Source organism: Notolepis coatsorum, assembly GCF_963971535.1.
Source record: "Notolepis coatsorum genome assembly, chromosome: 6".
Taxonomy (NCBI): Eukaryota; Metazoa; Chordata; class Actinopteri; order Aulopiformes; family Paralepididae; genus Notolepis; species Notolepis coatsorum.
This window is the reverse complement of record NC_140170.1, coordinates 162,973,174-162,995,807: the sequence shown is the minus strand read 5'-3', so window position 1 is coordinate 162,995,807 and position 22,634 is coordinate 162,973,174. Positions and strand designations below refer to the sequence as shown.

Here is a 22,634-nt window from a genome sequence, read left to right as displayed (position 1 = left end):
ACTTATCCTTGAAAGACACTTTTATCACTGACTTAAAAGGCCCAAACATCTCCATAAATGTTCAGGGGGGAGGGAATAAGTGCTTACCCTACAGACCCCAAGAAGTGCTGTATATTCTGTATTGTTTACTATAAATGCATTTTTTATTCCAATCCCGATTTGTATTTGAGATTCCCAAATCCCATCGGACTTGACTTCTTCGTGTCCCTCAATAAGTGTAATACCAGCATTCAACTGTATGCGCCACAGCGGTTTCTATCATCATCATCATCATCATCATCACCACCCACGCTATGCATAAAATATATAGGTCCGCGGAGAGGCACACTGAGGAGGCCGTGCAAACTGCAATGGAATATGGGGCATCTCTCTCTCTCTTTACCTAATATTTTGATTCTATCCTGACATTTTTCAGTTGGAAGGGTAGTCTATATGCGTAACGGTAAAAAAAAAAAAGGGCACTTTTTTTATGAGGCTCAAAAAGGCAGGTGCTCAAGCACCCCTTGGGCTCTATGTGTGCATGTGTGCCTGCTAGTGGCACTGGAGTAGAACGTATGTGGTTACTGCCCTTACAAAAACGTGTGATAGTTTGATGGTAATTTCAGGCCATGGTTACACTTACAACGTTTCTTTTTCAAATTATTTCGTTTGCATGTCCAAGTTAAAAGGCAATGCCGTTTTGGCAGGCAATTTCGTTTTCCTAGCGGCAACGCTCAAAGGGGGTTTTCATTTTCAAAACTCCCCTGCAACAGTGCCATGTAAATTTCGCAAGCCAGATACGGAGCCGTTCACGCCCAATGCCCATGCGCAGTAGACACCGACGTCCGTGTGCCCTTGATATGATGATATCACAGAACGCTGCTAGAACAAGACGCAAATATTATTGCTCAAGATGTAAAATACGCTAGTGAGCAGGGGAGGCACTAGTGAGCAACGCATGGAGGACAACCCGTCACTTTCAAACATTCTATCGGCTATTAACCCTTTGATCGCCGAAGACGCCGAAACTCGTCATTCCCCGCCATGCTCATTCTGCCGAAGACGCCGTAACACGTCTTTGATATCAATATTTCTAAAATCTGTGATCGAAATCATATTTCTCTCCCGGAGACATTATATGTACTGGTGAGTCCCTCTCAACTCTCTAACGGTTCAAGACCGCCATCTGGTGGCCGATCGGCAGATCGCGCAACAGGAAGTGACGCGCCAAACAGGAAATGCTCACCCATATTTCGTCCGGGCACTCGCGATCGTTAGCAGGACTCCATCTTGACACAGTGAACACCGATCGGTGCAAATAACTCGATAAACAACATGATTTGGACGTATATACTATTATACAACCTGGAAATGGATCGGATATTTCGACATCCCATAATAGAACAATTCTGTTCCACGCTCATCTCCCAACGCCGCGAGGAAGGTACGGTGAGTTTCAGCGTTATTTTCTAATGTATTCTATACTAACTGCTCTGATGATCATATCACCCACACTAGATGAATGATATAACGTTGCCCACGGAATTATAAACGACCCCCCGCCCATCCGGTCATCATCAGATCATACGTAGTAACTCCTAGAAGCATCTCCAGTTGACATTTTTTATCTTGCACAGATTCCTACCAAACTGTATTTGATCATCAATATAATGCATTTAGGGCTATAAATCAAGTTCTGGAGAAAGCTGCAGAAAACGATAAAAACATACTTATACTTTAGACCGTATTTTAGTATGAATATGTGAATGAAAAAGTATAACGTTGCTACACCCTGAACAATAGATATAAGACGTTGAATGGGCCATAATAATGTCAATTTAGCAATACAATTTAAAAAGTTATAGCCCTGCAAAGAAGGGGAACTTCTCCATGTTAAATAGGGCTGGCGAGGGATGGTAAATTATGAATTTAACCCCGGCGATCAAAGGGTTAATAAGATGAACAGCGTCATGAACGAACGATTCGCCAAACTGGAGACCTTTCCCCCCTTTTTTTTATACTACCAGCGGGGAAAAATAGTAAATAAATAAGAATAAAAGTAAATAAATTGTTCTCTTATTAACACTTTGGATGCCAGCCACGACATAACACATGTTATCAGCCCGCCCCCTGAATGCCCACCACGACAATTAGCGTGAACTTTTTTTTATTAGCAATCTGAATTCATATTTCATCAACCGAGTCTACCGTTGGGAAACCAGCCCCATCAGGAGCTCAGGTGTGAAAAAAGCGCCCCCTATCGTCTCCCAGATGGTAATGCACCCTTTTGGAATGGACTCAATGAAAATGAAAAAATCCGGAATCCACATTTTACTTCTCACGCATGTAACCGGAGATGATCCCAGTCATTGTGGACCATCAGAACAGCGTGTAATATGTGTTTACAGTATGTAGCGTTGGATCAATAAAATTATCGATTTTTGGAATGGCGATCAGGAATTGGAATAATCTTTTTGGATAACATCTGATCTCAGGTAAGGAATCTATTTTACCAGTCTTAGGATAATCAGACCTGTTTTCACGGAGATATAAGCTTTTCCCCTATGTGTGATGTGGCTGTTTGGCTGTGCGAGCGATCAGGAAATATATCAGATCAGATATCAGATCGCCTATATAGCGTGCATACGTACACATATACTATCGATAATCTAGCGTTTATTTGAAAACGATTCATAAATAGGCTGAAAAATGTTAGCGCTTTTGTATATTCTAGAATATTCCGTTTATTATGGAATATTTTAATTTTCCTTGAAAACGAGGGCTTTTGCTATAAAACAGAAATGAACCGATAAAAAAACAATCCGCTTCGACAATGTTGACTGGAAAATGAGTCATTGATAAGCGACGGGCAGATTAGATTAGACACATAGCCATAATTTAAAACATAGATTAGGCGATATTAACGCTAACATTGAAGTGGATGGTGGGCATTCAAGCACTAAATCGTGCGCCCCCTGCTGGCACTGAAAGAGTTAATATAGACTAGATTTTTCCTCTTTAAATGCAGCTCTATACTGCCATAGGAAAGGTCACCATTGTGCTTAGATAATACCAACGTATAATCCAATTCAAACCATAATACTGGTCTGGAAATACAGATTTATTTTTGTGTGTGGAAATACTATGATACTTTTTTGGAAATACTATGATACTCTTTTCGAAATACTATGATACTCTTTTCGAAATACTATGATACTCTTTTGGAAATACTATGATACTCTTTTAGAAATACTATGATACTCTTTTAGAAATACTATGATACGTTTTTTTTTTTTTTTAAATACTATGATACTTTTTAGGAAATACCATGATACTTTTTTTTTTTTAAATACCATGATACCTTTTAGGAAATACCATGATACCTTTTAGGAAATACCATGATACTTTTTAGGAAATACCATGATACTTTTTAGGAAATACCATGATATTTATTGTGAGGAACAGTGCAGTGGACAGTCTCAGCTACTGTGAATATTACAAAAGAGTTACTAAAAGTTATTGAATGTACAAGTTTAATGGACTTGTGAGAAAGAATAATAAATAATACGTTTGTTTTCAGTACGGTGTCAAATATGGACCTGCTACAACAGGAAAACCTCCGTCCAGCTGTCTTTTTTTTTTTACGACAGGCTTTTTCGAATGACAGAATAAAGGACATTAAATGAAATGACTTGTGAACATTCCACGATGCACGAATACAGACATACTCGGATGATTACACACGCAGACCGGTCCTTTCTGAGGCACTCTTTAATTTACTTTAATAACACTTTGAAACAATTCTTCCTGTGATCTGAACCAGCTCATAACCTGGTCTCCTCTGTGCTCCTCTCCTCTGAGAGGGAGATCCCACATATGGTGATGGCTTTAAACTCCTCTGAGATCTCCAGCAAAGTCTTCCCCTTCGTCTCCGGCAACAGGCAGTAGGTGTAGACGGAGGCCAGCAGACACACGCAGGCAAACAGCACAAAGCAGAATGACTTGAAAGCATCCTGAGACACAGAGAAAGAGACACAAGTCGATGCTAATGAGAACCAGGAACCAGGCGGAGAACAGCGAGTGCCACGTATTTCTAATGTTTCAAAAGGGAAGAAACAGGAAGTGCCACATGGTTTTAAACAAGAGGGGGGCTTCTGTTTTGCCAACTGGTGGATTGCTTGATGACTGGTTGGGTTCCTATTGGTGTCTCAATGAATGACAGGAACCTGGATCACAGTGGATCAGAGTAGCAGGTGGAGTGAGTGAGAGAGAGAGAGAGAGAGAGAGAGAGAGAGAGAGAGAGAGAGAGAGAGAGAGAGAGAGAGAGAGAGAGAGAGAGAGAGAGAGAGAGAGAGAGAGAGAGAGAGAGAGGGGAGACACAAAAGGACAAACAAAATACAACAGCGACATGTTGGAATGTAACACAGTGTTAAAAGGGGATTTGTAGCTTTTTGTACAATATGTCGTTAAAATAAGGTCCTCAAGACTTGAACACCTGGGGGTATGTAAATGGTAATTGGCTGCATTTATATAGCACCTTTATCCAAAGCGCTTTACAATTTGTTCCTCACATTTACCCATTCACTCACACATTCACACACCGACGGCAGAGGCAACCATGCAAGGTGCCAACCTGTTCATCTGGGGCAGTTAGGGGTTAAGTGTCTTGCTCAAGGACACTTCGGAGTGGGAATCGAACCGAGAACCTCTGGATTGCCAGATGACTGCTCTGCCTCCGGAGCCACTGTCACAGTGGCTACTGTATATGCGGTGAATAAATATATATATGGTATATACAGCATTATTGTACATGCTATCATACAGAGCTGTGGGTTATGCAGGTGTATAAGTAAGTATATAGGGGGGTTATATGCAGGTACAGTATATTCAGACAAATATGTATATATATATATATAATATATAGGGGTGGGGGGGGAAATCGATACGTAGTAGTATCGCGATACTTTGCGTGGCGATACTGTATCGATACAGGGACGCCAAGTATCGATATTTAATTATTCATAATATTTTTTTTTAAAGTAGTCCACACACACACATGTGCATTCAGTTAAGTTGGAATATGACTGTAATACAAACAGTTCAGTTTGTCAGGTACAGTACATGCAACACAGATTAGTGTTTACATCTGTCTGCTTGAGAAAATACCATGTTCTGCAATAAAAATTATTGAAGTGAGATGAACAGACTGAACTTTATTTTATTAGATAAAACATGTTGACAAAGTTTTACTTTGCAGTTGAAAAAAGGTAATAAATTAAATTATAAAAAGCGTATCGCGATATATTTAGTATCGCGATACTATCGTATCGTGACGCAAGTATCGCGATAGTATCATATCGTGAGGTCTCTGGCGATTCCCACCCCTAATATATATATATATATATACACAGTATATATATGCAGTAAATATAAAAATATAAATGTAAATATGCAGTATATATATGCAGTATTTACATCATATAAATACTATAAATACTAGCTAGTCTTGGACTATATACTCACAATGAGGAAGGGGAAGCTCAGTCCGAGCACAGCATGGCCCACCCAGCGCTGGATTCCTGTGAAGACAAATGCTGCCGGCCGACAGGACTGGATGAAAAGCTCAGTGCAGAGAGAGGGCATCACTCCAGCTGGGGGGGGGGGGGGGGGGGGGGGGGATAAAGAGCTGTGATGATCTTCCAGAACATTCCATAACTCTACCTGTGTAGCCTTCCACACTATGTGTAGGCAGAGAGACTCACAGTAAGAGTTTGAACCCTTTCACTACCACACTACAAAGGGTTAATGCTTTCACTACCACACTACAGAAGGTTAGCCCTTTCACTACCACACTACAAAGGGTTAACGCTTTCACTACCACACTACAAAGTGTTAATGCTTTCACTACCACACTACAAAGGGTTAATACAGAAGGTTAGCCCTTTTGATTGATTGATTGATTGAAAAGTTTATTAACAGATTGCAGAATGGGTACAGTACAGTACAGCTCAATACATACAATTGTTAAGGGGATGCAGACCAGAGAAAGACTTTCATCTTGTTTACATCAGGGTCCCCCATTTTCAATTCATCATAACATATATGACATACATGACATACAGATAGACAGTACTGCTACATCTATACATTCTATACATACTTTCACTACCACACTACAAAGGGTTAACGCTTTCACTACCACACTACAAAGTGTTAATGATTTCACTACCACACTACAAAGGGTTAATGCTTTCACTACCACACTACATAAGGTTAACCCTTTCACTACCACACTACAAAGGGTTAACACATTCACTACCACACTACAAAGGGTTAACACTTTCACTACCACACTACAGAAGGTTGACCCTTTCACTACCACACTATAACCCTTTCACTACCACACAACAAAGGGTTAACACTTTGAGAGAAAATGGTGGTTTTTCAATGTATGTGATGTATAGATTGGGGGGAGTGACCACAGCTAAAACGGTGCCGGGTCAGAGAGGTCGAAGTGCATGCGGACGGTGGAAGCAGGAGACGGTGGTTCAGTAGCAGGGTGATTGTTGTGAGCCACACTGCCAGCGAGAGAATGTTTGTTGACATTCCTCATTAGAACATCTGAGATTAGAGTGTACTGTCTCGACGAGCAGGAGGGAGAGAGGTTCATCTTAATGCAACAGTGAATGAAACTGCATTTTAATGTGTGAAAGGTTAAACGCAGTTGTCATGACAACACGTCACATGACAACCAGAATGCGGGGCCGTCGTTGCGACGACGAACATCTATAAGTCGAACGGTGTTTCCGGGTGTTGAGCAGACTAAAATCTGACTGAGACTAAGAGGGAAGAAACCAGAAGAGACTCTCTCCTCTCATTGAGAGAGAGGGGGGGGGGGGGGGGAGAATGGCACATCACCAGTAGCTTCGGCTACCACAAGGATGGTCTTAGGCTAACGACTAGGCCTGACCACTATTGGACTGAATAACAAAAGGACAATCTGAACACACCGAGAGATCATTAGAATAGACTCTTCAAGGACGATACAATTTGATAACATCTGATAACATGAGGTTCTGTTTATAGCAATAAAACAACGCTTCTCCTCATAAGGTATCTCACAGTGTCGAAGTGTCGAATTCTTACGGAAGTGGAGAAGTATTATGGTTTATGGATTGCACTAACGGGGGGGAGATAAGGATCTTATCTACCAGTATCGGAGACGTCAGGACCATTAAAAGTACACAACGCAGAGGAATTGGATGGAGGGCCAAACAGACGAAGACGTGATACTGGCCAGTTTGATCAGAATCTTACAGTTGGTGCCGTGACCCGGATTTGCAAGAGATTAAAACAACGGGAACAGTTGGTTGTTGATGACAGCCAGAAAGCAAGAGATAAGAACAACGGATAAAGACTTTTTCAATAATGGGGCGACAGTGGACAACAGTCATCAATGTGTGGGAGAATCATGATCGAAGCAAAGCCGGCCAGCCCTGGGAGAGAGCGGCGAGTCGAGCGGTCAGGAGGCGAACCAGCGCTGTAGGGGAAACAGCGCTCCGATCAAAAATGTGAGTTCACTGTGCACACGGTTGTTTTGATCTTTTATAGCCAAATAAAAACGAACAGATAGTGAATCCGTAAACGTAAACATTTCTAGTTTGACACAGAGAGAGAATGCCAGCTGTAATAATATGAGCAGAGAGCCATGGTGAAAATCGAGGGTGTTATCTACAGAGAATGAAAAGCAAATGAGGCAGGCTGCACAGTTTTGGTTTAAGGAGGGTAAATGCGAGATGAGGAAAGGGGGGGGTGGGGCGCTTGAATCAGATCGAAAAATTGTTATGGCGGGACTGTTTTCATAACAGAAGGAAAGTCGAAAGGAGATTGTACCAGTGTGTATTATGTCCGATCAGGCAAGAGTATTAGTCTGAGAAAGCGTCCCCTGATAATGGATAGGAAAGAGAGGAAAAACAGCGGTGTTTTCAGGCCTTGGAAGGAAGGGCAGCGGCCGTTTGTTGAGAGAGTAGCCATTTGCACCGAGTCAAAATGGCCGCAGAGCCACGAGGGGTTTAGAATCAGGAAGTGACACGTCACCTACAATCCTCTAGACTGAGTTTTGGCCGCCATCTAGGGGGGCAGTGGGATAATACAGGCAAATGGAGGAGTAGGTCGCCACCTAGTGGCAGAGGGGGGGGGGTAGTGCTGGGGAGTTTCCATTACCCATAGGGGAATATTTAGAGTTTAATTCAATTAAGGAGTTTAATTGCGGAGGGGGGGGGGTAGTGCTGGGGAGTTTCCATTACCCATAGGGGAATATTTAGAGTTTAAGTTAATTAAGGAGTTTAATTTTTTCAAGATTACCAACTGCTTGTGTGTATACACGGTGGTGTATGTAGAACTTTGTAAAGGAACTCAAAGTGTGGTATAGAGCGACGGGACAGCTCCAGGGCGACGGTAGACAGCCCCGTAGGGTATAGAGCGACGGGACAGCTCCAGGGCGACGGTAGACAGCCCCGTAGGGTATATAGAGCGACGGGACAGCTCCAGGGCGACGGTAGACAGCCCCGTAGGGTATAGAGCGACGGTGACAGCTCCAGGGCGACGGTAGACAGCCCCGTAGGGTATAGAGCAACGGTGACAGCTCCAGGGCGACGGTAGACAGCCCCGTAGGGTATAGGGCGACGGACAGCTCTGTTGTATGTTAGATGATAGTACGAGTACGTATGTGAGTTAGGAGCAGGGAACCAACCTGCTCTGTTGTATGTTAGAGCGATGCTCGGTTGTATGTTATTATCATAATAATAAGATCGATATACAGGTTAATTAAATAAGTTTAATTATGAAATAAGAGGGAGTTCGATCTCCAGTGGGGCCTTCTCACACCTAATAAATAGGCAGAGTCTTGAGGGGACACGTCACCAGAAAGAACTGGCGCGCGCTGGGGGTCACCCGTGGGACAAACGTAGAGCGCCGAGTGGGTATCGTTTAGCTGCTGGTGTCACGCCGGAAGACAACAAAACAGGGAACAGCCCTGTAGGATTAGATATGGGTGTTGAGAAGGTGGGGGACTAATAGAGAACAAATAGCGCCATGGGCTGTAGGACACTCACACCGTCCAACAGTCTGAAAGGGCGTGGCCATGGCAGGGGCTTGCAGAGGGAAAAAATATATAGAGAACGAGCTGCAGGCCCAAAGCCACGGTAGACTAATAGAAAACACAGGGTCGAGTGTACAGAAAGACTGCCGGTGTTGTGTTTCTGCTTTCAAGGGGGGAATGACACCGACAGCGATGGAGATGGCCAGGAGACAGACTGGAGGAGGAGGAAGCCGCAGGGGCCAGGCACGGCAGCCTGGTACACAGATCGTCCACGACGAGAGAGAGGGCCGACGGCAGTGGAGATGAGCCTCAACCAAGATGACCGACAGGGCGGGGGATGACCGACGGGGCGGAGATGACCGACGGGGCGGAGACGGCCGACGAGGCGGAGTCCAGCGGTCGCAGGCGGTGTTTGCCCAGGGGAGAACGAGGCGGACATCGGAGGGGGTTTCCCTGCGGAGACGCTGTTTAGAGAGCGTTTTGAAACAACAGAGCACGGGCGGTGAATCATGAACAAAACAGGGACTTCCTTTCAGAGTCAATCAGGAGATCGAGAGACGAGACAACAGCGAGAAGTCCTGTGTTCATTGATTAGGAGTATGAGATATAAATGGAGGATTCATATATAAGATATATGTATAGAAGGATATATATATATATAGAAGGTAGATAAGAGGGAGAACAGTAGAACAACAGGATATAATTATTGGGAGCAGACAGGGGGGCTCCAATGGTTATGAGTCGTTGGATGTTGTTGGTTTTGGTGGTCGGTTTCGGTTCCCTTTGTGCACGAAGGGGGGCGCAAACAGACATCAGGCAGCAGGATCACTGGGTTGACCGTGGGCCGTCTTCGTTTCTTGTGCACGAGAGACGAGGTTGGTTTGCTTCAACCACAGGCTATTTTTGGCATAATTAATAAAAAAACCAAATAATGATTTATGATTCTGAAGGGGTGATAAGAATCAAGGGGGGATTGAGAGAAAATGGTGGTTTTTCAATGTATGTGATGTATAGATTGGGGGGAGTGACCACAGCTAAAACGGTGCCGGGTCAGAGAGGTCGAAGTGCATGCGGACGGTGGAAGCAGGAGACGGTGGTTCAGTAGCAGGGTGATTGTTGTGAGCCACACTGCCAGCGAGAGAATGTTTGTTGACATTCCTCATTAGAACATCTGAGATTAGAGTGTACTGTCTCGACGAGCAGGAGGGAGAGAGGTTCATCTTAATGCAACAGTGAATGAAACTGCATTTTAATGTGTGAAAGGTTAAACGCAGTTGTCATGACAACACGTCACATGACAACCAGAATGCGGGGCCGTCGTTGCGACGACGAACATCTATAAGTCGAACGGTGTTTCCGGGTGTTGAGCAGACTAAAATCTGACTGAGACTAAGAGGGAAGAAACCAGAAGAGACTCTCTCCTCTCATTGAGAGAGAGGGGGGGGGGGGGGGGGGGAGAATGGCACATCACCAGTAGCTTCGGCTACCACGAGGATGGTCTTAGGCTAACGACTAGGCCTGACCACTATTGGACTGAATAACAAAAGGACAATCTGAACACACCGAGAGATCATTAGAATAGACTCTTCAAGGACGATACAATTTGATAACATCTGATAACATGAGGTTCTGTTTATAGCAATAAAACAACGCTTCTCCTCATAAGGTATCTCACAGTGTCGAAGTGTCGAATTCTTACGGAAGTGGAGAAGTATTATGGTTTATGGATTGCACTAACGGGGGGGAGATAAGGATCTTATCTACCAGTATCGGAGACGTCAGGACCATTAAAAGTACACAACGCAGAGGAATTGGATGGAGGGCCAAACAGACGAAGACGTGATACTGGCCAGTTTGATCAGAATCTTACAACTTTCATTACCACAATACAGAAGGTTAACCTTTCACTACCACACTACAAAGGGTTAACCTTTCACTACCACACTACAGAAGGTCAACCCTTTCACTACCACACTACAAAGGGTTAACCTTTCACTACCACACTACAGAAGGTTAACCTTTTCACTGCCACACTACAGACGGTTAACCTTTCACTACCACACAACAAAGGGTTAACACTTTCACTACCACACTACAGAAGGTTAACCTTTCACTACCACACTACAAAGGGTTAACCTTTCACTACCACACTATATAAGGTCAACCCTTTCACTATCACACTACAAAGAGTTAACCTTTCACTACCACACTACAGAGGGTTAACCTTTTCACTACCACACTACAGACGGTTAACCTTTCACTACCACACTACAGAAGGTTAACCTTTCACTACCACACTACAAAGGGTTAACATTTTCACTACCACACTACAGAAGGTTAACCTTTTCACTACCACACTACAGAAGGTTAACCTTTTCACTACCACACTACAGAAGGTTAACCTTTCACTACCACACTACAACGGGTTAACATTTCACTACCACACTACAGAAAGTCAACCCTTTCACTACCACACTACAGAAGGTTAACCTTTCACTACCACACTACAGAAGGTTAACCTTTCACTACCACACTACAAAGGGTTAACCTTTCACTACCACACTACAGAAGGTTAACCTTTCACTACCACACTACAGAAGGTTAACCTTTTCACTACCACACTACAAAGGGTTAACCTTTCACTACCACACTACAGAAGGTTAACATTTCACTACCACACTACAGAAGGTTAACCTTTTCACTACAACACTACAGACGGTTAAACTGCATTCTTAACATACCTGGTCCTCCGTAGAAGATGATGAAGAGGAATATCAAGCCCACAGTAATGTATGGCACCCAGTAGCTGGCATCCTGTAACGGAACAATCATTATGGCACCTAAACATGTGATGTTACTTGTGTAGAAAGCTGTTAACAGAATTCGGCTATAGGGCGACAATAATGTGGTCAAGAGGCATGGTTTCTATCTTGAGCCTTAACGATAGGTTATGTATATAACCTAGTTATATTAGTATTGGCTGAGCGTCCCGCTCTGAGCCTTATGAGATACCCCTTATCTCCTATGATACCTACTGTATCCCCAACGAACAACTACATGCACCCACACCTGAATGGGGCCCCGCCCCTATGGAGGCGTAGCCTATATAACCATGACTCTGGTCACCAAACACTCTTCCTCATCAAATCTCGTTCCAGGAAAATATCCCTCAAGAGGGAACTCAGGGCCGCACAGAGCGGGACGCTCAGCCAATACTAATATAACTAGGTTATATACATAACCTATCGTTATATATCGTATTTGCTTATCGCGTCCCGCTCTGAGCCTTATGAGATATGGGTTAGAGCGGACGCGAGACCCGACAGATGTACCCCCTGAGCACCCGTAAGCCCACATCAAGGGGTGCAGGGAGCCCTGTCACCCCATCCTCCCTAATGAAGGGGGGGCGCAGTCAACTCTACCTGAATGCGAACAAGAGGGAACCAGAACCCCTTGAACACACCGTACAGGCGGAACCACGTGTGACTCAACACACTGTGGCCCATACCCATACACTCCTGCTACCCTACCAAAGGACGGGAAGCAGGAAAGGCCACAGACCCCAGAACCGCCTGGGAGACAGAACCACCGGTCATGTCCATGAGGTAAAACCTTACAAAGGGACCCGGGGAGGACCATGAAGCTGCAGCACAGATGTCCTCCACCGAGGCTCCACCCAGGAGAGCGGCAGAAGCAGCCACCCCACGAGTGGAGTGCGCCCTGACGCCCCCAGGGGGATCCTGCCCAGCCAACGTGTAGCAGAGGGTAATGCCCTCGCACAACCAATGGGACAAGCGCTGCTTCGACAGTGCCTTACCAGCACGAGCCCCACCGTAACAGACAAAAAGCTGGTCGGTAACCCTGAAGTCCTGAGTACGGCTGAGGTAAATCCCCAAAGCACGGACTGGACATGACAGGTGAAGGCCCGCATCTAACTCACTAGTGTGAGGAGGAGGACGAAACGCCTGAACCACAATATCCCGGGAGCGGAAGGAACTCCGGATATTCTTAGGCACGAAAGCAGGATTAGGTCGCAGAGTGGCACCGCAATCGGTCCGAAAAGACAGGCACTCTGGACGTACCGAGAGAGCACAGAGCTCACCTACGCGTTTAGCGTAAGTGACAGCCAGTAGGAACGCGGTCTTGAAGGACAGCTGTCCCAACGGCGCCTGCTCGAGCGGCTCAAACGGGGCCAAGGACAACCGACCGAGGACCAATTGAAGATCCCAAGTCGGAGCCAAGGAGCGTTGCACCGGCTTAACGCGTCGAGCGCCAAGCAGGAAACGCTTCACAAGAGGGTGGCTGAACAAAACAGTCCCCTCAAAACCCTCATGATAGGAGGATATAGCTGCCGCATATACCCTCACCGTCGAAGCTGACAGTTTACCAAGAAGAGACTGGAGATAACTCAGAACAGCATCCAGGGGGCAGGAGACTGGGTCCCAGCCCCCCCCCCTTACACCACTCTTGGAACGCATGCCATCTGCCCGCGTAAACCGCGACAGTGGAGGGAGCATGCGCACACCGGATGGTATCAACCACCGAGGGATCCATCCCCTCCAGACTCACCCTCCCACCAGCCACACCACCAGGCGTTGACCTAACACCGGAGGCTGGAAAAACAATCCGTTGCGCTGTGAGAGGGCCGTCGCTGACCACGGAATGACCCAAGGAGGAGCGACCAGAAGCTGGATTAAGACCGGGAACCACACTGACGTGCCCCGGTCCGGTGCGCCCAGGATCACCATCCTGCGCTCCCTCCGTATCCGCTCCAACAGCTGACTCAACAGCTGTACAGGAGGGAAGGCGTACAGAAGACCATGGAAAGGTCGAGAAGGCATTCACCCCCAAGGGGGGATGATCTGCCCGACTGAGCGAGAACCACAAGGGGCACCTGTGAGAGCGTCGGCACGCAAACAGATCCACCAAGGCCTCCCCGAACCGATCCCAGATCTGTCTGACTATGTCGGGGTGGAGTTCCCACTCGTCGTGACGAAGACCGCCCCGAGACATTATATCCGCCCCCACATTCTCCGTACCAGGAATGTGGAGCGCCCTCAGACTGCGCAGCCTGCGGGATGCCCATAGCCACAGATCGCGCGCCGCCCGGAGCAGGCGGGCGGAACGAGTCCCACCCTGCCTGTTGATATACGCCGCCGCCGTCACATTGTCCGTCCTGACCAAAACGTGTTTGCCTACCACCAGGTGGTCGAACCGTTTGAGGACCAGGAAGACCGCCTTCAACTCCAACACATTGATATGCAGAGTAGCCGAGCCAGCATGACCTGTCCAGCTGCCCCCCACTGCATGGGTCCGACACGTCCCTCCCCAACCCGTGAGAGAGGCGTCGGTGAAGACCGTGACGTGTGAGCCCCTGCTGCCCATGGGGACCCCAATGGTGAGGGTAAGGGCCAAGAGGAACCACCGTGTGAGCAGCCGACATAAGGCCCAGCAGACGCATCACCTGCAGCGCCGTAACCGTCCCTCCCAGACGGAAACCCCCGAGCGCGCGACGGAGAACCCCCCGACGCTGCTCCGAGAGGGTCGCAATCATGGGCCTCGACCTCAATGTCAAGCCCAAGTACTCCACCTGTTGACTGGGAAGAGGGGTACTCTTCTCCCAATTCACAGCAAAACCCAGGCTGGTGAGGAATTCCACCACCAGCCGAGTATGAGACCTGGCAACCTCCTCTGAACGGCTGAGGAGTAGAATGTCGTCGAGATAGAACAGGACTCGTATCCCCCGACGACGTAAGGGCCCCAGAGCAGCCGCCACGCACTTGGTGAATGTGCGGGGAGCCAGAGAATAACCGAACGGCATTCTGTGGTACTCGTACGCTACGCCCTGAAACAGGAACCGTAGGAACTTCCTGTGAGGAGGGAAAATGGGGATGTGAAAATACGCATCCTTCAGGTCTATGGAGGTGAACCAGTCCCCCCTCCTGACAGCAAGCAGAAGGAGTCGGACGGTCAACATCCTGAATGGTCTCGCTACAATCAACCGATTGAACGCGGACAGATCCAGTATAGGCCTGACCCCCCCTGTTTTCTTGGGTACCAGAAAATAACGGGAGTAGACGCCTGACATTGCGTCCTCTCTCGGGACCACAACGACGGCCTGCTTCGCCAACAGAGATTGGATCTCGTCGGCCAGGGCTGTCACTGCGTCTGACCCTAACAATAGGGTCGGCACCAAACCCGAGAACGGAGGATGGGACTGGGCGAACTGCAAAACCAACCCCGCCTCTAACGTTCTCCGCATCCACTGATTCAGAGGGCATTCCCGTCGCCATATGTGAATATAATCCCACAGCGCCCCCGCCGTCTACTGACGCTGGGCCGCAAGGAACAGTAGATAGTTGGCCCGGTCCCCCCCGTTGTGCAAAGCACCCAAGGGGGGACCCCGACAGAAAGGGCCGGTTTGATACGGGAGGAGCTGTCATCAAACTTGTGGACACACACTCGCCCCCTGAACACCCCTCCAGCGCATGCTGAGGAGTTGTTCCGCAGCTAGACACGCAAGGCATGAGGACCCCATGGGCTCCTACACGCCGAAGCCCTGCAGTGATATTGCTACCACTCAAATCACGCTCGCCTCTCCTTTGCAGACCACTGCCGGTTTGACGGGAGTGGGAGGCAACAGCGCGATACCCCGCCTGGCGAAGGCGAAGCCGGGGCAACCCCTGCTGAGCATTCAACAGAAGAGGCAACGAGTCCCCCTGCTGACCACTGGAGCTAGTGGCAGCTGTAACACCAGGTTCCTCCCACCCACAACCTGCGGTGTAGGAACCACGCGACGACGGAACATTCTCACGGACAGACCCAGGCTCAGCCATCAACTGGGTGTCAGCCCCTGCCCCCATGAGAAGTGAAGAATGGGGCCGCATACGCTTCAATGAAGGTTCGCGGCCCGCAGCCAAAGGAGAACGATCAGAGCCCCGCTTTTTTTTTTTTTGTATTTTATTTTTTTATTATTTTTTAAACAAACATATAAACAAACATGACAACACACGATAAGATATACAAGCATTAATTGTCAGGGCACATCCAATGAGATCACATTTTAGTTAGTTGTCTTATATAAGATATACCCCTAATACCTGTTATCTAAAAAAACCTACACACATATGCTCAGCTCGAACCCCCCCCCTGCCGGACCCCACCTTGAGAAGTACCTCCACTATCCCTCGCACCTAACCAGACACTACCATTATAAGCTAGCTTTTATTCTCTCCACCACTTCTAACCACATTGACATTTTGGATTCATTGAGACCCAGAATTCTTGCTGTAGATATTTCATGGTAAATTACATCGAGATATGTAAGAAACCAAACTTTACGGCACATTTTTTCCGGTTGAAACCAGCGTGATGCGATCAGCTTTTTGGCTACTGTGATACCCGATAAAACCAATCTCTTTAGCTGTGGATTCACTGCAAACTCAAAAACATCATTCAATAGTAATACCGAGGGGTGTACAGGTATATTCCAAGATACGAGTTTTGATATTTGTTGGGTCACATCTTTCCAGAATGCCTTAACTGGTGAGCAGTCCCAATACATGTGCATACATGTCCCTTCGTCCCCATTTGAACATTGGGTGCATTTGGAATCTTGTTTAAGCCCCATACGGCACAGTCTTATAGGAGTCAAGTATGTCCTGTGAATATAGTTAAGATTGATTTGTTGATGATCCGGGTTCCTTGATGTAAGTCGGACATTTGCCCAGGCTCCTTGCCAATCAAAGTCATTTTCCAGGTCTGGTATATCCCTCCTCCAGACAGAGTCAAGTTGGAGGGTTTCATACGAGGACGTTAGTAATTGATGATAAAATTCTGAAACAAAACCTCTCGATGTCTCTCTTGCGTAGAAGAATTTGTGGTATCTGTGGTGTTCAATTGGTCTGTCTAATGGAACACCGTGAGACTTCAAACATAGCTCTAACTGTTTGTGAAAAAGCCATGTGGACTTGGTGAGATTAAATTTTTTGCGTATTTCTTTATCACTACAAAAACCCTGTTTGTTAAAAACATCCCCTAATGAGTGTATGCCTTGCTCTTCCCATATAGGGAATCTTATAGGTCGTTTTCCAATTAAGAGTGCATTGTTATTGAATAAGGGAGTATGATTGTGCCATTTTTGTGGGTTAGGATTTTTTTTTTGTGATTCATGCCATATCCGGATCGCATGAGTAATTATGGGGCCAAATTTTCGTTCACAGTGCTTGATTGGTAGTTTAGTGTGTGCTATGTCCTTCAGTCTATGTGGGGCTACTATGTTTTCTTCTATTTTTCTCCAGGATGCTAATGCTTGGGAGTCAAACCATGTTGTCAATGGACTTAATGTGTACGCCTTAAAATATAGGAAAAAATCTGGAAGAGCCCCGCTTCTGTGGGTAACAGAGAGAGGATTGAACGGGGAGCGGGCTGCTCGCGGCAAAATGACGACGGCTTGTTTTACCAAACTCGAATTCACCCAAAATGGCCGATCCCTCGGCCGCCAAGGCTGTCGGCCTCGCGATACCCTGTTGACTCTCCAACCAGGGCACCACTGGCGGGGGAAACATGGCCGCCTGTCGAGGATCTCGCCACAGTCGTTGACGAGACCGTGCTCCCACCTCTGGCTGCACAGTGTGAGGCGGTGTAGGACCCAGATCAACAACCGCCTGCGCCTCCACAGAACGCCCAAAAAGACTATCTGTGGAAAAAGGAGTCGTGAGGAGAGAAAACCTATCCTCTTCCCCAAGAGGAGACTGCTCCAACCAAACATGCCTAACAACCAAAGTCGATAGCATCCTAATCCTCCCCGCAGTTATAGCTTGCGACTGAGTCAAGATCTCCATAACACCACAAACATGAATCATGTTTACAATGCCGGTTGGACCCAAAGTCCTACTACCCGACGCGATTGTGGATAGGAAAGTAGCCAGCTGAGCCATAACACTGGCCGCCGCTAAATGCCATCCTGCAGCAGTATACCACTCATCCGTCCATACTGCCACCCTCCGAGCCGATATGCTATCAAGCATCGGCCGGGCGGAACGTCGTTCATCCCCGCCTGGGCACAGAAAAGAAGCTACCTGGCTGCTTAGCCAAGGTACCCCCGGCCTGCACCCCGTTGTTAGCCCCTCCACCCGTAAAAAAGGTAAATAGAGCTCAGCGAACCCCCCACATCCACCACCGACTGACCTTCATCAATGAAGCTGGTAAGAGGAGGGAAAAGCGGTATCCCGCGGCAGGGATTATTAGACATTCCAGCGTCAACATCAGCGTTAGCAGAAGTAGCAGTAGCAGCATTAGCGTTAACAGCATGTTCCAGGATCGCCAGGACATCGTCCACTGCAGTGGAACGATCGCCAAGCCGCCCCGGCCCTGGTGCCGAAACATACTCCACAGCACGACCAACACCGACATTGATGCCTACTGACACAGACCTCACCTTTGTACAAGCCGACCCGCTAGTCAAACCTTGCACGCTGCCCCTCGGTCCGTCGTCGTCAGCCGAGGAACCATCAGCACAGGTCTCATGTGTCGCCGAAACAAGCTCCGGAGAATCCAGGGGAAAACAATCCTCCGGTAAGCCTTCAACATTACGAATCTTCCTTAATCTTTTCATCCTGCTAGTTTACGTACGGTGCACGCAGCCGATACGCTGGAACGAAAATAGAGGAAGAGTGTTTGGTGACCAGAGTCATGGTTATATAGGCTACGCCTCCATAGGGGCGGGGCCCCATTCAGGTGTGGGTGCATGTAGTTGTTCGTTGGGGATACAGTAGGTATCATAGGAGATAAGGGGTATCTCATAAGGCTCAGAGCGGGACGCGATAAGCAAGTACGATATATAACTGGCGTGGTTTATTATTCACATGGCAGAGCAGTAACACTACAGGTCTTCTCTCACTGAGAGACTGGGGGAAAGAGAAAGAAGTGGGAGGAGACACCTCTATTTATACTCGCCACCTGGTGGTGTTCCTGAGTGTCTCCGCCTAGAGCGCCCTCTAGTGGAAACAGTTATATATGCAGTTAGACAGTTACTAGTGTAAACAGTTATATATGCAGTTAGACAGTTACTAACAATCCTACACAGAACCTCTGCCTTCAACACTCCCACTTAGGGGTTAGCATACTGGATAACTTCTTGGGAAAACATTTTACAAAGGAGATAATATAATCCAAAAACATCAACAGGGTATGACAGTCAATACTTTCACATTAAACATGACCCTTGCAAATCCCTTCAATTTTAATTTGGAACAGGTTTCCTCATAGTGTCTGCTACTCTGTCGTCCGTTGGACAGTAAACCGGTCAGGTCATTCTTTCTTCTCTGATGACAGATCTGATGAGATGATATTTTCTATATTGGCGTGTTTACATCTATGTTGACACACTGGGTTCCTAGCAATCACAATGGTTCCCTGGTTGCCCTCATAAACAACAGCCCTCATATATAAACAGTGTCCATCATTTTTAACTGATGTTGACAAAATGCCCCTCATCTTCAAAAAACCAACTTATCGGGTATAGAGAATACATTCCAATTACCTATTACATATTAAACAATATACTCATGTATGGTCATAGCTAGAGCCGTATATTCGGCCTCACTAGTTGATAGTACCATTGTGGGCTGCTTCTTTGTTTTCCCACGAAACCAGTGAGCTGTAATCCAAATGCTCCTCTATGGGGTCAAATGCTGTGACAATTCACTCTACAAACCATTGGTCAGGGCGGGTACACATTATTAAATAAATGAGGCTACCCACAGCATCTCTGTACATTTTTCAGTTTCTGAGCATCCTCCTGATAGTCTAGTCTTTGATCACATGGTGTTTCCCTTGATCTACATTCTTACATGTCTAAACGTTTCAGGGTCTTTCCCACATAGTTACATAATTGAGAACATGGTAAGTCATCCACCTCTGTACTTAAACATAGAATTAAACAATCACCCACCTATGTACTTAAACCTGGGATTAAACATAGGATCCATTTCAGTATTTAGACATGGACTCTAATCAGGTATTTAAACCTGGATTCTACTCCTCCCGTATTTAAACCTAGAGTATCCTCCTCCTGCCTTTAAGCAGTGTAGCCACCCTCCTTCATTATTTAAACATGGAGTACCCTCCTTCAGCATTTAAGCAATTTTCTACTAACCACACTTTGTATTTGTCGTGGCCTTCAATACCCTCCTGGATTGAATACACCCATTTCCCTCCCACTGTCTGTCTGCCCTCTGGTAACTTGGTTGAATACACCCATTTCCCTCCCACTGTCTGTCTGCCCTCTTCGGGGGACAATGTGACCTCTTTAAAGGTCGGGGTTACCCCACTGACTACCCTGTAGTAGTAATCAACGGGGGTAGGTGTACTGTCCTTCTCGTCACTCCCTTTCCGGGCATAGTCTGTCAGATACTTTGGGGGTTTGTGTTCCCTTGAGGGATACCTCCCACTGCTTGGGGCACTTGACGTCACCCTCGGGTGCTCCTCGTCATCGCCTTCTGGGGGTTGCTGACTGTCTGCCTGCACGACCGTACTAAGTACACTGGGTTGATGTGTCTCTGTTTCTACACACCTTACTCTGGAGTCCAGCTCTGGCTCCTCTGTCTGTGTCTCGCTCTCACATGTTGCCTTCGTGACAAACTCGACTAGCATGTGTTTCTGCACTCTCCCGTTACCAGGATGATAAACTAGGAAAGCGGGGCTTCCCTTGTAGTGTCCTACGAAAAATCCTTTTACCCCTCTGGACTTGGGCTTTCCCCTGTCCTGCAGGTACGCATAACACACTGATCCAAATCGGTGCATTCTGGCTAGATTACACTTCTTTCCTGTCAGTGCTGTATACGGGGTGGTGCCCGAGTGCTTATTAAAGCACCTGTTTCTGGTGTAAGCGGCTTCTTGCACCGCATAATGCCATAGGCTCTTAGGTAAGTTACTATCTGCTAGCTTACTCCTAGCCATTTCGAAAAGGTTATGCCATTCCCTCTCTGCCACCCCGTTCTGGTGTGGGGGATATAGACGTGACGTCTCATGTCTTATCTTATACCTTCTCAACAGTGATTGGAACTCTCTGTTTGTGAACTCAGTTTCGTTGTCGGACCTCAAGCATCCTACGTTACCATAAGGGGCTACATCTGCCAGGAATTTCTCCGTGGCCTGGGGTATGTCACTCTTTGCTTTGAGAAAGTAAACAAACACTGCCCCTGTGGACACATCTGTAAAAGACTGTACATATCCAAAGCCTCCTATGGACTTGTTGCTTACTGGGCCGGCTAGGTCCGTGTCAACTAATGCAAGTGGTACCCTTACTCTGTCTGTGGGATTTCTGTATCTCAGTTGAGTAAACTTCCCTGTTTTGCACACTGCACAATTTTTGTCAGGTCTACGCTTTTCTCCTTCAATGTGCATGCCTTCTGACACTACTTGCAGTTTCAGTAAATCCTCGTAATTACAATGACCCATAAGCTCGTGCCATGTCTGAATATCGTGACTGGCTGTCACGCTACACATATCATTATTATCATTACACTTGTCGTTGTCATTACACTCCGTTTGCAGATAATATATTCTCTGGTACATCTTTATGTCAAACCGTGTACCGTCAGGTTCTACAAGAAAATCTTTACCTTTATCGAAGAATACCTTGGCACCGCTTGCAGTAGCAGCTATTACAGAGAATAGTCCTTGTGGGAACGATGGTACTTAGAGAGCGTTCTTTAACGTTACCGTACGCCGGCGCCCCTTACTGTCCGTGAGGCATACCTGTGCGTCTCCTCTCTCTTGTGCCAATCTGTAGGTGTGTCTCCCGTCTGCCAGCTCCATGCTGTGCCTCTCCGGGTGGAAAGTGTCGTCAAAGTTCTTGAACCGACTCCTGTTGATGACCTGTGTCCACGATCAGTCCCCTTCTCTGAGCTTGCTGCAGCTGCAGCTGCAGCCGAAAGCGCAGTCTTCTTGTCCCGTTATTCTCCGGGCGTCGTCTCGATCCGTCTCACGTCGACGCCATCGTGTTCGCTGTCGTCATCCTGTCCACAGCCGTCTTCTTGTCCGTAGCCGCCATCTTGTCCGTAGCCACCATTTTGTCCGTGGCCTCCGTCTCGTCCATGGCCGCCGTCTCGTCCATGGCTGTCATCTTGCCCATGCGCGTATCGCGCGCTCTGGTTGTGTTTCTTCATGCACGCTCTGTCTGTGTGCCCCGTGGATTTGCAGAAGCTACACCAGACAGTCTTTGTGCAGTCGCTTCTCCGATGGCCTTTCTCTCCGCATCGCCAACATGCCAGTTCCGTCGTGGTCCTGGTCCTCTCCCTTGGCGTTGCTCAGGCCTTTAGCACCCTCTCTCCCGCCTCCGCGGCGGCTGGGTGGGTATCTTCTGAGGCCTCGAAGTTCCTTAACTTAGCCTTGAACTGTCCCAACGTCATGTCCGTTGAACCGTGTGTTACCAGGAGTGTGAACGGTTTGTACAGCTCCGGTAGTCCTCTCATCATCATTGCCATCATTAGCCCATCGCTTGGTGCTTCTCCGGCACTCCTCAATGGCGTCGTGATCTGCTCCGCTCTGT

General features: G+C 47.1%; 1 protein-coding gene across 1 annotated transcript in view; it reads right to left on the bottom strand.

Moving 5' to 3' along the window:
* Nucleotides 1-3,803: 3,803 nt before the first annotated feature.
* Nucleotides 3,804-22,634, bottom strand: part of slc2a9l1 (solute carrier family 2 member 9, like 1) — a gene marked incomplete at both ends in the record, with an annotated part of 71,847 nt that continues 53,016 nt past the window's right edge. The window contains 3 exons of the mRNA XM_084315797.1: nucleotides 3,804-3,992; nucleotides 5,503-5,630; nucleotides 11,821-11,893. Coding sequence (XP_084171923.1) covers nucleotides 3,804-3,992; nucleotides 5,503-5,630; nucleotides 11,821-11,893 — 390 coding nt within the window. The remainder of the gene's footprint in view (nucleotides 3,993-5,502; nucleotides 5,631-11,820; nucleotides 11,894-22,634) is intronic.